A 15,663-nucleotide genomic window follows, 5' to 3' on the forward strand; every position below is an offset into this window, starting at 1 on the left:
AATGTTTTCCATCATCATTGACCAATGATCATAATGACCGTAAAATTTTGGAATAGCTAGTTGCACGAACTTTTCTGACATTTTGTTTGTAGACTCACACACACTTTTCACTCCCAATCAGGCCCCTTGCGGAGCTCTAATACCAAATGTAGAGACTAAAATGAAATAACCCTAAAATTTGAAGGGAAGTGAATTGTCTGTTTATTGAAATGAACCTTAGGCATTTTATAGCCTTTTACACGTACTGAGGCAAAACAGAAAAGCCAATTTTTAAGGCAAGCTACAAGGGAATTCAAAAGCATCTAATCCTAGAAAATAGGAAGCCCATAAGACTAGGAATTTTATTGATGACGTGAATAAAATAAATAACTAATTTTGACTAACATTATCTAGGAACTTCTGGTGACATGGCTTAGTCGTGAAAATCAATCAAATAAGAGTTTGCATGTTGTAGAGGCCCTTGTGCATGAAGATAAATCATCTAACATTTGGTCCTTATTCATACCTATGGAACATTTACTATGAATTGTCATATTGTTGAGTACTTTTGAATTCTCTATTATATATTTCGCAAATTTGAAATCCCACTTGTTGCCTTCGTAACCACTAATGCAAAAAGTTTTAACATTAGAAGAAAGACATTTTGGAACAATTTCTGGATCCTCCCAACATTTGTCACGCCACAATTCCATAACACTGGTATCCTGTCAACGAATAAAATATTTTATCAAAAATTAAAGTACATTGAATTAGAGTTAACTAGAAAAACTTGAGCAAAGGATGAAGAAAACCTGAATGATAAGATTTTGAAGTTTGGGAGAATGTTTGAGTATTGATAGCAACCACATGCACCTTCTATACCAATTGATACCTTGAAAGTTAATCTCCAAGTGAGTCAATATTTGAAACATGGGAGTATTGCGGAACAAGACAAGATTGATGAAACACGACCTCGTAGTCTATAAAAAAAAATACACAAAACATAACATTAAAATTGTATATTGTTAAATCACAATTTCATTTAACATTTACTTAGGAGTTAGGACGATGATGTTCTTACCACCCTATCTATACACAAAATCTCTGCATTACAAAGCATACTCAATAGGCATATCCTACATGATCATCACTTATATTTGCTTTGATCAAATTAGGTAAGGCCTTAAAAGTTTGTGGGAGATGAAGAGTTTCAATTTCTTCCAAATAGACAGTGTGTTTTAAGTTGAAATCCTGTAGAAGTTTTGATTCGAAATCCTGAAGAAGTGGGCATGCTAATAAAAGATTATAGAGTTGTTGATTACATTCAAAAAAGACGTCATTAATTCAAATGAAGAGTTTTGAGTTTGGGTAAATATAAATCTTGCATATGAGAAATATCTCCAATCTTAACGCCCTTCAACTTAAGAACTTCTATTGTGTCACAATTGAGAATACTACGCGGTAATTCAGTTAATGGTTGATCCCAAACTGGATCCTTTAGGTGGAGGGTGAAGTTTTGTACTCCTTTTATTGGGACGAACTCAATAAATTTATTGATAGCATTATGTTTGCAAATATCATGTTGACGACATGTGAAGCTAAACGAATGGATTGGTAGTGTGATATTGCGCTGCTGCATTGTCGAGTACAACGCATGGACAATGCTTAAGGGTGAAAATATGAAGGATGTGTCGTCAAAATCAAGAGTGAAGACTGAGAGCCATAGTGGTTTCCATCTCTTTGAGAGTACAGTTGTGGCCGCAGCAGGTTTGGTTGAAAGAAAAGAGAGTATATGACACAGAATTGAATCCGGCAAGTTGCTAATTCGATCGGCCGCCGTTGGAACGGGCTTCCAGGAAGACGTCATATGTTGCGGCGAGCAAAGGGAATATCACCAAACTCAATTATGCTGCCAATTTTGTCTTTCGTTTTTTCTACTTAAATTCCAAAATATATGTTACACACGTGATATATATTTTTTATGTTTGTCTGAACCAATCAAGTATATATGTTATGTTATATAAATAATTTTCAATTTTTAATTTGATTTGGCTAATATAGGAAGAGGGTCATTGACAATATTTCTCATCAATTATGACATATAATTTGAATATAATTTGATATAGATCTAATCTTTACCATGGTGAGTGACAATATTTCTCATCAATTATAAATTGAGATTTCTAGAGCATTTATGATTATAATCTACTATATATTTATATTAAGTAAATTGAGTATAACATATGTTAAGAGTCCCACATTGGACAATATATGGTCTGGACATGTCCTTATAAGTGGGGGCAATCCTCACCCTATAAGCCGGTTTTGTAGGGTTGAGTTAGGCCCGACCACATTTCTTAACATGGTATCAGAGCCTCGTTTAAGATCCGGTGGGCCACCTTCTATGGTTTCCGCTATCGGGCCACCCGCCATTTATTTCCACGCTCCAGTTGTCTAGTCCTGGGCGTGAGGGGGTGTGTTAAGAGTCCCACATTGGACAATATATGGCCTGGACATGTCCTTATAAGTGGGGGCAATCCTCACCCTATAAGCCGGTTTTGTAGGGTTGAGTTAGGCCTAACCACTTTTCTTAACATGGTATCAAGAGCCTCGTTTAAGATCCGGTGGACCACCTTCTATGGTTTCCGCTATCGGGCCACCCGCCATTTATTTCCACGCTCCAGTTGTCTAGTCCTGGGCGTGAGGGGGTGTGTTAAGAGTCCCACATTGGACAATATATGGCCTGGACATGTCCTTATAAGTGGGGGCAATCCTCACCCTATAAGCCGGTTTTGTAGGGTTGAGTTAGGCCTAACCACATTTCTTAAAATGGTATCATGAGCCTTTGGTTCGAGAAAGGGACCGGCTAAAACTTGTAGTTGAAAGTCAACGGATACAAGTGTATGTGGTTAGGCCTAACTCAACCCTACAAAACCGGCTTATAGGGTGAGGATTGCCCCCACTTATAAGGACATGTCCAGGCCATATATTGTCCAATGTGGGACTCTTAACAACATATTGATTCATGGAAATATTGAATTGATTGATTCATATAAAATTTGATTTTATAGATATAATCTTTACAGTAATTGAATTTAGATATTATTAAGCAATCTCAATACACGGATCACAATATATTCCATAAATGCTCTAGAGTAGAGTAGAGTCGATTATATTTTTCTGTTTAGTCAGGCGAAAAGGAAAAAGCACTGCATCCAAGGTTTTAAATTGCGGTTGCGGCTGCGGATGCGGTTGCGGATGTTGCGGTTGCGGTCATTGCGCTTGTTGCGATGCGCAATGCGGCCATTGCGGCGTGAATTTTTAAAAGGAAGTGTTTGAAATATTATATTGAAAAACACTTAATGTTATGTTTTTTCATTATATAAGAACTAAATTGAGTTTTAGAATTCTAATATATTGATTTTTGATAAAAAATACTTAAAAAAAACATGATTAAAATTGCCCGGTGGAGTTCCTAATACATCCGGAGACGAGATTTTAAAATCACACCGCAATTGCGGTCCGATGCGGTTGCGGAGGCAACCGCATCCGCAATATTGCGGGTGCAATTGCGGTTGTGGACCGCAATTTAAAACCATGACTGCATCAATTAAAATTGTCTCTGAATTTAATCAGTCAGACTTTTGACTTTTAGTCACTTATCAAAATGCATGGAAAAATTATCTTAACATGTTTTTGATGATTAATACATAAAATGAAACTCAAAATAAACCTATCACACCTGGCCTAACAATTGACAAGATTGTAGAGGTCAATGAAGGTTGATAAAAGAAAAAATAATATTACCCACTGCAAGTGATATTTTTCCATGACTATTGTGGAAGGTTTGGTTTGGCTTGACTCTACTGGATTGTGTAGTTCAAATCAATGTGGCATGTGTATAAGACAATTTTTTTAACAAAGAATGTGATGGAATGTATGAAAGAGTTATAAAAATTGGAAACTTTATAGGAATAACCGGAAAATATGCAGGTACGGGGGGAAAAGGAAGAGCTGCAGACTATTTTAAGGGGAGTAGAACCAAAGATATCTTTGAATGATGTGTTTGTGTGGCCATCGGACGGGGTCGATGGTTTTGTGGTAAAAAGCTACTACTTAAAGCTGCAGGTGGAATCAAGAGATGATGTTATTGTGCAGGAAAATAGAGTGGCAATAAATGCTATATGGAAAGCTTGGTTGCCCTCGAAAGTCTAGATATTTGCGTGGAGGTTGTTAAAAGATAGACTACCAACTATAGTGCAATGCAATTGCTATATAGAGACATCATAGAAGACAATGATGACTGCCTATGTGTGTTTGGCTGTCCAATTAAGGAAGACATAAACCACCTATTCATGGACTGTGTTAAATTGAGAGGGGCGTGGGAAAACATTTATCTGTGGCTGGGAATTTCTGTGCCCATGGATCTTGATTGTGGTAGTCACTCGTTGCAGTTTGTGGAGGCTTTAAAATTAAAATGCCCCTGGAAGAGAGCTAGTGCTATTTGGGCAGCTGTGTGTTGGTGCATTTGGAAACAAAGAAATGATATCATTTTCAACAATACGGTCGGAGACTTGGAAGAAATTGTACATAATGTGAAGATGTATTCTTGGTGGTAGGGTGCACATTCCATGCAATTGTAATATGTAGGAAGCCTGTGAATTGTATATGAACTCTGTAATGCTGTGTTGAAGCACTTTCGGTGCTCTCTGTTATAATATAACTTTGCTTATCAAAAAAAAAAAATAATTGTAAGGAACCCAACTAGTTTCTGCTTCAACATGATCATTAGTAAGCTAAGATATAAAGTCCCCGATCAAAGCATTACAAGAACTTGAGTTTTATTGTAGTTATTTCTTCAGCTGCAACTTATTGGGTCTTCATCGTAAATTATTTAAGTTATGAATGAGGTTCCAATGCATGATGGAGAGAACATTCAAATGTCATTTGATTCTATCTTCATCATATCATTTGTTATATAAAAGTGTACACTTTAGTTATCGGTTGTCTAGGCTATGCATCACTGTTATTAGTTTAAAACTTTAGTGCAGGCTAATGACATACTTTTACCCTTTGGTATTGTATGTTTCTACTCCATTTCTCTTATAAAGGCTTAAATTTAAATATAAACTATATATAATCACATGACACTAAACTTGGGTCTGTAATACTATACTAATACTAGAATCTCAATCTTACTTTTAGAATTTGTCAGTGGCGCCTAAATTGAAGATGAAGATATTGATTCAGGTAAAGCCTCTTCCACTATAAAATCCTAAAGTCTAGAAGTTATGTCTCGCCCCACCACCTCTACTCTTGTTATTATTATAAAGACACTTTGTTTACTGCTCTATTGCAGTCTTCACTAAGGATCACTCCTTCACTGACTCATTGATCTTTCAGAATGAATGAGATTGGTCATCAATCAAATAACATGTCACTACTAAACATGTATAGGTACCAAGAGATGATGCAAGTTGTTCCTACACTACATAAATCTCAGGCTATACATAATTCCTACTGTCATGGAAATCAAATTTCTGCAACAGAAGCTTGGATTCAAATTTAAGGCTTATGTAAGATGATGTCGTGTCAAATTTGATTCACATGAATGGATAAGATGAGAACCAGTTTTTCAAATGTCAAAAGAAAAAAGAAAACTATAGCTGAACAATGATAAATATCGATAAGATGAGAACCTTTGTTTCTGAGAGAGAAAATACACCATTAGCAAACTTGAGAAACAATGACAAATAAACAAAAACTGATATAATTCCAAATTTAAAACAATGACCAATAACAAAAATTAAAAAATAAAGTGAAGAGCATCTAGAATCCCCAAATTACATGAAAACGTGAAACTGGATATAGAGGAAAATTTGAAATAAACTTCAAGTCTTTCAAACCATCACATCCGTTGCATATGTCGGATCTATTGCTGATATGGCGTAGCCTTGAAAATCAATCAAATAAAAGTTTACATGTTGTAGAGGCCCTTGTGCATAAAGATAATTCATCTAACATTTGGTCCTTATTCATACCTATGGAACGTTCACTGTGAATTGTCATTGTGTTGAGTACTTTTGAATTCTCTATTATATATTTTGCAAATTTGAAATCCCAGCCGGTGCCTCTGTAACCATTAAAGCAACAAGTTTTAAGTTCTGATGAAAGACATTCTGGAGCAATTTGGGGATCTTTCCAGCATATGCCATTCCTCTCTTCTAGAACTCCAGTGTCCTGTCAAGCAATCATATTTTTCCAAAAATTAAAGTACATTGAATCGATTTAACTAAAAAAACCTGACACAAAAATTATATAGATGAAGAAAACCTGAATAATAAGAATTTGAAGTTTGGGAGACTGTTTGAGTATTGCTAACAACCAGATGCATCTGTCGAACCAATCGATATCTTTAAAGTTAAGCTCCAAGTGAGTCAATCTTTGAAACGTGGGAATAGTGCGTAACAAGACAAGATTGCCGAAGAAACATAAACGCTTACTCTACAAGATTTACACGTAACCGAATATTAAAAACTTATAGTGTTAAATCACAATTTTATTTAACAGATCATGATATTCTTACCATATCTACACACAAAATGATTGTGTTACGAAGCATACTCAACGGACATCTTATAAGATCATCATTTAACTTAGCTTTGATCAAATTAGGTAAGGCCTCATAAGTTTCTAGGAGATGAAGGTTTTTATTGTCTTCGATATTGATACTGTGTTTTGATTCAAAATCCTGTAGAAACGGGCATCGTAATAAAAGATTGTAGAGTTGTTGATTACATTCAAAAAGTACGTCTTTCAAATGGAGAGTTTTAAGCTTGGGTAGATGTAAATCCTGCATATGAGAAATATCTCCAATCTTAATGCCCTTCAACTTAAGAACTTCTAGTGTCTCGCAATTGAGAATGCTACGAGGTAATTCAATTGATGGTGGACCGCAAACTGGAACGATTAGGTTGAGAGTGAAATTTTGTACTCCTCTATCTCGGACGAACTCAATAAATAGATTGATATCATTTTGGTAGCAAAGAGAATACTGATGATATATGAAGCGAAACGAATGGATTGGTAGGGCGATGTCTCGCTGGTGCAATGTCGAGTGCATGGCAGAGAAAATTCTCGAGGGTGAAAATTTGAAGGCTGTATCGTCGAAATCAAGGGTGAAGACAGAGAGCCATAGAGGTTTCCATCTCTTTGAGAGTACACTTGTGGTTGCAGCATGTTTGGTTGACAGAAAAGAGAGTACATGACAGAGAATTGAATCCGGCAAGCCACTGATTCTATCAGCCGGAGTTGTAACCGGCAGGTCGCTGACTCTATCAGCCGTCGGAATAGGTTGATGTGAAGACGTCATATGCGGCGAGGAAGTGGAATTGGAGCAGCATGGGAAAGTTAGGTTTCCTTTGTTTATGAGATCACCAAACTTTTTTTAATTAAAACCTTAAATATCCGTTGCACCAAAATAATTTAACTTTTATTAAATAATTAGATGAATTGACTCGTTTCAAAATTTATATATTTAATTAGATTAACGTAGCTTTGCTGAATTATTAACGTAGCTTTGCTGAATTATTTTTTATATCAAAAAAAACTTTACTAGGGTTTCCTTTGTTATGGTCCGGTCACCATTAGGTTGAGCAATGTAATGATAGCAAGGATATAAAACGGATAAAAGATGGAGATATATTGTTCTCATTAGCAAGCATAATAAGTGAGTAGTGGGGAAGAGATGATCAGTAGGAATTATCGTGGCACGAAAAATATCTGATCATAACGAACGTTCGAACTACAATAGAGTCGCCATTGAAATTTTTTATTTCAAAAAGAAAGGAAAAATGTCGATAAAATCTTTGAAGAACGAAAATATGGTCGTCCCAACCAAATTCAGTTACAGGAGTCGGTTATGCGAGGGAAAGGTATTAGCATGCCTTACAGTCGTTGTACTCAACCGGAACCGTTTAACTAATTTGGGGAATAAGAGTGTTAGGTTATGTTATTTGATTTCTTCTAATTGGTGTGGGATATTTACAAGAGAAAGAAAGGGGGAAATTTTAGGTTTTTTATAAGGGTGTTTGATGAGACAATATCTCGCTCCTACGTATTCACAGGTGTGATAGAAAACTCAAGGCTACGTAGTTCTGGGTAGCAAATATTTGTGGGTTGGTCGATTTTAGCGAAAGATGCTGAGATCGCATTCAAGCGGGAAACATTGTTTGCTACCCAGTAATGGGCGTAAGGAACAATGTGAGTCCATCGCATTAAAATGGATAAAATATAATCTGAATTCTCGCAGATTATATCTCAATCACATTCATGTCGACAATGGTGCTTGATAACCAAACATGGAAGTATGGAATGATGTGAGTCCATCGCGTTATAATGGATAGAACATGATCCGGATTCTCACGGATCGTGTTCGAGAAGACAACGTCGCTTGCTACTCGCACATAGGAAAAATAAAATATTAGTTCGAATTTCGCATCAAAATAAATAAAACATCATTCGTTTATGATTTGGTTTTGACATCGCGCTAAGGCGGAAAAAGATAATTTGATGAGTTAAATTATTTTTAGGTGGAAGATGAGTATTTGAACAACAAAGTCTACACCTTGCGTCTAATTATTTGAGGACAAGATGAAAGTGCATCCATCCGCCCATTTTCATCCGATTTTGAATAAAATATCTTTGTGGAAGACAAATAATCTAACCTACAAAGCGACACCTTGCGGCCGATTATTCGAGGACAATATTGAAGTGCATCCATTCATCCGAGCTTATTGTGAAAAAGATTTTGAAGCGCATTCGATTAAATTCGAAAAAAGAACTTGATGTTGATCAAGTGTTTCGATTCGGGTTTGTTCAAAATTGATTTGAAAAGTTTTAATTCGATGGCGAAATAGTTTTGAAAATACACTTGATGTTGATCAAGTGTTTGCTTTTGCATAAAAGGTTGATTTTATTTACAAAGGTGAATGGATGCTAAGTGATTGATTTGTGTTTGGAAAGGTTTTGGTGTGATTTTAAAATTTACTTGATGTTAATCAAGCATCTTTGATTTTAGTATTTTGTGAAAGGTTAATTTTAATGATCATTTCTGAGGAGGTACTACCTTGAGGATGTGCGCGGGAAGAAAGAAATTGAATTTCTCGAACTGAAGCAGGGAAATTTGTCGGTTACGGAGTATGTTGCTAGGTTTGTGGAACAGGCAAAGTTCTATCCTCGTTATAACGAGGCAACTGCTAATTTTTACAAGGGTATCAAATTTGAGAATGGGTTATGCCTAGAGATCAAGAAGGCTATTGGATACCAATATAAATGTGAAAATCAACAAAAATGCAGTGGCCCATATATGCTTGATTCGGTTATTTTAACCACTACCATGACAAATGAACCATGGATTCATGGTAAGAGTGATGTTGTGAAGCTATTGAGTACATTATTTATGTAACACATGGATTAATTCATATTTTACCATTTTTTGCTCATGGAGGTTCAAGAACACTCAAACCCTTGATTTTCAAAAATGCGAATTAATGAAGTTTTTGTGTAATTCAATGATGATTATGATGCTAATTAAGTGGAAAAACACAACGATGCAAAGAAATTCAATAAACAACAAATATTAAAGGCTACATAGATGAATTTGCTCAAGAACACCATGAAATTTTTTTCAATCGAATTTGAATCAGATGATTTGTATGGTGTAGGAACAATAATACTCTTAGTATTGGATTTGGAATTTCTTCGTTAACAAGAAGAGATTCATAAATTAATTTAGATTTTCAAGAATTTATTCAAAGTTTCTTAAAAATAAATAACATATAAATGCAAAAATCAACAAAAACGCAGTGGCCATATCTGCTTGATTCAGTTATTTTAACCACTCTCATGACAAATGAACCACGGATACATGGTCAGGGGGTGTTGTGAAGCTATTGGAACCTTATTTATGTAAAACAAGAATCAATTCATATTTTACCATTTTTTGCTCATGGAGGTTCAAGAACACTCAAACCCTTGATTTTTAAAAATACGAATTAATGGAGTTTTTTTGTAATTCAGTGATGATTATGATGCTAATTAAGTGCAGAAACACAACAATGCAAAGAAATTCAATAAACAACAAATATCAAAGACTACCTAGATGAATTTGCTCAAGAACACCATGAAATTTTTTTCGATCGAATTTGAATGGGATGATTTGTATGGTGCGGGGACAATAATACTCTTAGTATTGGATTTGGAATTTCTTCGTTAACAAGAAGAGATTCATAAATCAATTTAGAGTTTCAAGCTTTTTTTCGAAGTTTCTTAAAAATGAAGAAACTTCAAATTTGGAGAGTAATTTGTGCAAGGTTTTGGGTCTAGTTTTTGTGTATGATTCTTGATGTCATTTGTGAATAAAATGGTGTTGATTTATAGGCTCTAAAATTAGGTTAAACAATGGTTTAGCAATTATGAAAAAATGCAAAAAGTGTGAGTAAATTTGGATGAATTTGAATGTATTTGAATGTGAATTTGAATTTAGCATGAAAATATCTCAATTCTAATTTCAAATGATGATATATTGTGTAATTAAATAAAGTGTAAATGAGAAGCATAATGACACTACTACAAATAATACATTTCATGACGAAGCTTTCAACTCAGCCGGAAAAACAAACTGAGGTATTATGTCAAGGCGTGCCATGTTTTATTTTTTATATAAATAAAAATGACATATTCCCTCGATTTTTAATATAACCAAGGGAAAAAAATGAAGAAACGAAAAACACAATAAGGGGAAAAGGATTTGGTTTTTCAACAAATTAAAAACTTATGGCACGTTTGATTATCCTGGTTTGTTTGAACTCAAACTACTTCAGTACACCCTGTTAAGGTGATTTCTCCTCTCTCTTACGAGGTCTTAATCCACCAATCAAATCTTTGATTACAAAATCACTTAAACAAATGTGTAAGTCTTCTCAAGAACAACCATAATCCGGTTTTCTCAAGGTAACTATTACACGATTACTACTTTTGTGTGATTAAAGACTTGCTTCTAATAAGCTATATCACAACTGTGATGTGTACACAATTTTTAGCACAATATACAAATACGAATAAGATAGAATGATAATAAAAATTTGAGAGCTCTTTGAATTCGTGCGTGCGTGAGATGAAGTTCTTGTTGGAATTAGACTCTCAAACCTTCGAGTAATTCCTTATCGTTAAAGATGACAATGAAGAAAAAATAAGAACAAAAGTAGGATTAGGGTTTGCGGAAATTAAAAGAGAAGAAGAAAGTATTTTCTGCAAAGTTTCTCTCTGCTCACAAACCGTGGAAATTCTGTTATTCACTTGCAACTGCAACTTCTGTGAATACAGGTTAATGACTTAATTACAAATAATGAGGGTTACTCCCTGTTTATAGATTTAGGTTAGCTTTCTCCCTAAGCCAAAGCCCAAAACTATAAAAGCCCACAATACCTATTTTGGAGCTAAATCAAATCTAATCTATTTTAAATCTAAATCAAATCTATCTAGATTTAAAAACAAACTTATGTGTAACAAACTGTTACACACTTCGACACACCTTGTGTTCGAGTAACAGCTTCGACACAAGGAATTACAAATTAACACACCACCTAATTCATTGTGTCTAAGCTATCTACATTCATCATAGCTCTTAGTCTTCTGAATATTTCAACCAGCACTCCCTTTGTCATGATATCTGCAATCTGATTCTCAGTTCTACAGTGTTCCAAATTCATCTTCCCTTTAGCTACCTGCTCTCGAAGATAGTGGAACCTCATTTCAATGTGCTTGCTTCGACCATGTGCTATCGGGTTCTTCGCTAGATTGATAGCTGACGTGCTGTCGATCTTCATTGTAATTGCTCCATGAGCTTTACCTATTATCTCTTCGACCAAGTTCACCATCCATGTTGCTTGACATGCACAAAGAGAAGCAGCTATGTACTCTGCTTCGCACGATGATAGTGCCACTACTGGTTCCTTTCTCAAACTCCAAGCAACTGGTGCACCACCTAGCATAAACACATAACCAGTTGGGGATTTTCGATCCTCAGCATCACTACACCAACTCGAGTCGGTGTAACACACTAATTTGCATTCTTTTCCCTCATCAGCTGCAGGAAATAGAATGCCATAGTCGAGAGTTCCTTTCAGATACCTCAGTATCCTCTTCGCCGCTGCTAGGTGTGATACCTTTGGCTTCTGCATGAATCTACTTATTATACCTACACTGTATGCTAAGTCAGGCCTTGTGTGACAAAGGTATCTTAATGACCCAATAAGTCTTCTGTATTGGGTTGGGTCGACATCCTCTTCATCTGGGTTCTTCGACAGTTGCAATCTTGTTTCAGCAGGTGTCGAAGTTGAATTGCATTCTTCCATCTCAAATCTCTTGAGAATTTCACTTGCATATCTTCTTTGATGCATCATCAAGCCTCTACTACTCTTGTAGAATTCGATGCCAAGGAAGTATGAAATTTCGCCCAAATCCGACATTTCGAATTCCTTGCTAAGATCACCTTTGAAGCCTTCGATCTCTTTCTTGCAGCTACCTGTTATTAACAAGTCATCGACATAGAGACATACTATAAGCAATTCACTCTTGCTTCTTCTTACATATACCCCATGTTCAGTTGTGCACTTCACAAATTCTTTCTCCCTTAGGAATCTGTCGATCTTCTTATTCCAAGCTCTTGGAGCTTGCTTCAGTCCATACAGAGCTTTATGCAGTCTGTACACTTTTCTCTCATCGCCATGTTTCACAAACCCAACTGGTTGTGCAACATAGACTTCTTCGTCCAAGGGTCCATTCAGGAATGCATATTTAACGTCCATCTGACACATGTACCAATTGTTCATGTTCGCCATGCCAACAACCAACCTGATTGTTTCGATCCTGACAACAGGTGCAAAGACCTCATCGAAGTCAATTCCTTCCTTTTGAAGAAATCCTTTTGTCACAAGCCTTGCCTTGTGTCGAGTCACTTCACCTTTGGGATTACACTTCACCTTGTATACCCACCTCCCATCAATTTCCTTCTTGCCTTGAGGCAATTCGACAAGTGACCAAGTATTGTTGTCTTCGATGGACTTCAATTCTTCATTCATAGCTTTCACCCACTTCGAATCCTTCAATGCCTCAGTTGCATTAACAGGTTCTACATCTGCATAGAAAGCATAATGTACCAGCTCACCTTCATCATTGACTACATCATATGATGTAATCACACATTCTTGCAACCTTGTAGGCATGTGTCTTGTTCTCTGAGGTCTGCCTGAGCCTGCATCACCTCTGACTTCTTCTTGTAGAACTTCTTCTCTTTCGACTTCAGTAGCTGGTTCATCATAAAGAATTCTCACTGAATCCTTCTTGACATTTTCATTCCAATCCCATTCTTTAAGCTCATCTATGATCACGTCCCTGCTGATCACTACTTGCTTGTTCACTGGGTCAAACAACTTGTATCCTCCAGTCGAATGATATCCTATAAGAATCATTTGACTCGACTTGTCATCAAGTTTTCTTCTTAACTGATCTGGCACATGTCTATGTGCTATAGATCCAAATACCTTCAGATGACTCAAGCTAGGCTTCACACCAGACCAACATTCTTCTGGAGTAATTCCTTCTAGCTTCTTCGTCGGACATCTGTTTAGAATGTATGTTGCAGTCGACACTGCTTCTCCCCAAAATTCCTTAGGTAAATGCTTTCCTTTCAACATACTTCTCACCATATTCATGATGGTTCTATTCTTCCTTTCTGCAGTTCCATTTTGCTGTGGAGTGTAGGGTGGCACCACCTCATGCACAATCCCTTCTTTCTCACATAACATGTCGAAGTCTTTCGACACATATTCTCCACCACCATCAGTTCTCAAAACCTTGAGCTTTCGACCACTTTGTCTTTCGACCATAGATTTGAACTTGACAAATACCTCGATCACTTCACTTTTCTTCTTGATCAGGTAAGTCCATAGTTTTCGACTGAAATCATCTATGAATGTAACAAAGTATTTGTTACCTCCATTCGAATCCACCTGGATTGGTCCACATACATCAGAGTATATGACATCAAGGATTGCCTTCGACTTGCTTCCTGCATCCTTGCTGAAGCTATTCATGTGCTGCTTCGCCTGCACACATTCCTCACATACCTCATTTGGAATGTCGATTTCTGGCAGTCCTGAAACCATATTCTTTCTTTTTAAGTCTATGATGTCATTGAAGTTGAGATGACCTAGTCGATAGTGCCATATCCATTCATCTCTGCTAGTTGCAGTTGCAAGGCACTCGTGCTCCATCACATTGAGTTCGATCTTGAAGGTTCTATTCTGTGACATAGGAGCCTTCAAGATTAACCTCCCACTTGCATCGACAACTCTCATCATCTTGTCTTCGATCGAAACTTTGTAATTCTTTTCGACCAACTGCTCAATGCTGAGTAAGTTGCTCTTCATGCCTGGTATGTACAACACATTGGAAATTAATGATATCTTTCCATATGTCCTCGTAATCATTACATCACCAATACCTTCAGCTGCTAAAGTATTGTCATTTGCAAATTTCACCATGTTCTTCATTGAGGGTTTTATGTTGACAAACCAATCTTTTCTTCCAGACATATGTGATGAGCATCCTGAATCCAAGTACCACTGGTCCTTGAATTTATCTTCATCTTTTGTTGTGACCATCAGCAACATCTCTTCTTCTTCTTGTTTTGCAAGCTTTGCATCACTTTCTTGACTTTTATTCTTTTCTGGACAAGCTGTCAAATAGTGACCATACTTCTGACAGTTGAAACATTGAATGTGACTCTTGTCAGGATTTCGACCACCACTTCTTCCTCTACCTGCAGCACCACCTCTTTGGTTGCCTTGATATGAGGGTTTTCTCTGATTCGACCAATTTCCTTCTTGCTGATTTCGACCAGTCGAATTGTTGTAGCCACCTCTACCTTTATTTCCAGTCCAGCTTCCTTTGCCTTTCTTTTCATTTGTTGACTGAGCCTGCAGAGCCACATCGTTCTTCGACTTGCCTGCAGCTCTTTCATCCATTCTTTGTTCATGAGATTCAAGCGTCCCTTGAAGCTCTTCTTTTGTCAACTTCGACAAGTCCTTCGACTCTTCTATGGCTACCACGATGTGATCAAACTTAGGAGCCAAAGACCTCAATATCTTCGAAACAACAGCTTTTGTTGTTAACACTTCTCCACATATCTTGATTTGATTCACTAGTTTCGTAACTCTAGTGAAGAAATCAGTTATGCTTTCGCTATCTTCCATCTGAAGCAATTCATATGTTCTCTTGTGAGTTTGTAATGTAACACCCCGTAATTTCATGAATTAATTTAATCAAGTTAAATTAATTATTCGGAAATTATTTAATTATTCAGTAATTAAAATTGGATTTTTGGAAGAATTACGGGAATTATTGTTATTGGGCCATGACGTAGTTAGTAAAAAGGGAGGTGCCAATGGAGAGGCCTTACTAACTAATTATCCTATTTTTTTTAAAATAGTGAAATGATGAAAATAAAGGAAATTGGGAAAAGAGAAGGTTAGAGGCAAAAGGGACAGAAGTCTGAGAACTGAAGAGTACGTGAAAGAGAGAAGAGTCAAAGGAGAAGAAGACCTTCGAATATTCGACTCT

General features: G+C 36.4%; 1 protein-coding gene across 1 annotated transcript; it reads right to left on the minus strand.

The window, feature by feature from the left end:
• Positions 1-425: 425 nt before the first annotated feature.
• Positions 426-7,403, minus strand: LOC131659434 (F-box/FBD/LRR-repeat protein At4g26340-like). The gene is made up of 6 exons (XM_058928624.1): positions 6,566-7,403; positions 6,313-6,483; positions 6,021-6,219; positions 5,679-5,743; positions 792-959; positions 426-704 (listed from the first exon to the last, which is right to left on the minus strand). Exons 1-6 carry the CDS (start codon positions 7,349-7,351, stop codon positions 426-428), a joined length of 1,668 nt encoding a protein of 555 aa, XP_058784607.1. The 5' UTR covers positions 7,352-7,403.
• Between the last annotated feature and the right edge of the window lie 8,260 nt (positions 7,404-15,663).

This window comes from Vicia villosa, linkage group LG3 (genome assembly GCF_029867415.1).
Source record: "Vicia villosa cultivar HV-30 ecotype Madison, WI linkage group LG3, Vvil1.0, whole genome shotgun sequence".
In the NCBI taxonomy this organism is placed as follows: domain Eukaryota; kingdom Viridiplantae; phylum Streptophyta; class Magnoliopsida; order Fabales; family Fabaceae; genus Vicia; species Vicia villosa.

What these genes read in the sequence shown, in the direction of transcription:
- LOC131659434 (XM_058928624.1), bottom strand. Translation starts at nt 7,351, where the DNA reads ATGACGTCTTCACATCAACCTATTCCGACGGCTGATAGAGTCAGCGAC. An exon ending in TCATTTTGTGTGTAGATATG is followed by an intron (nt 6,484 to 6,565) that starts GTAAGAATATCA and finishes TAAATCTTGTAG; the next exon opens with AGTAAGCGTTTATGTTTCTT. An exon ending in TTTCTCTCTCAGAAACAAAG is followed by an intron (nt 960 to 5,678) that starts GTTCTCATCTTA and finishes TTTTTTTTATAG; the next exon opens with ACTACGAGGTCGTGTTTCAT.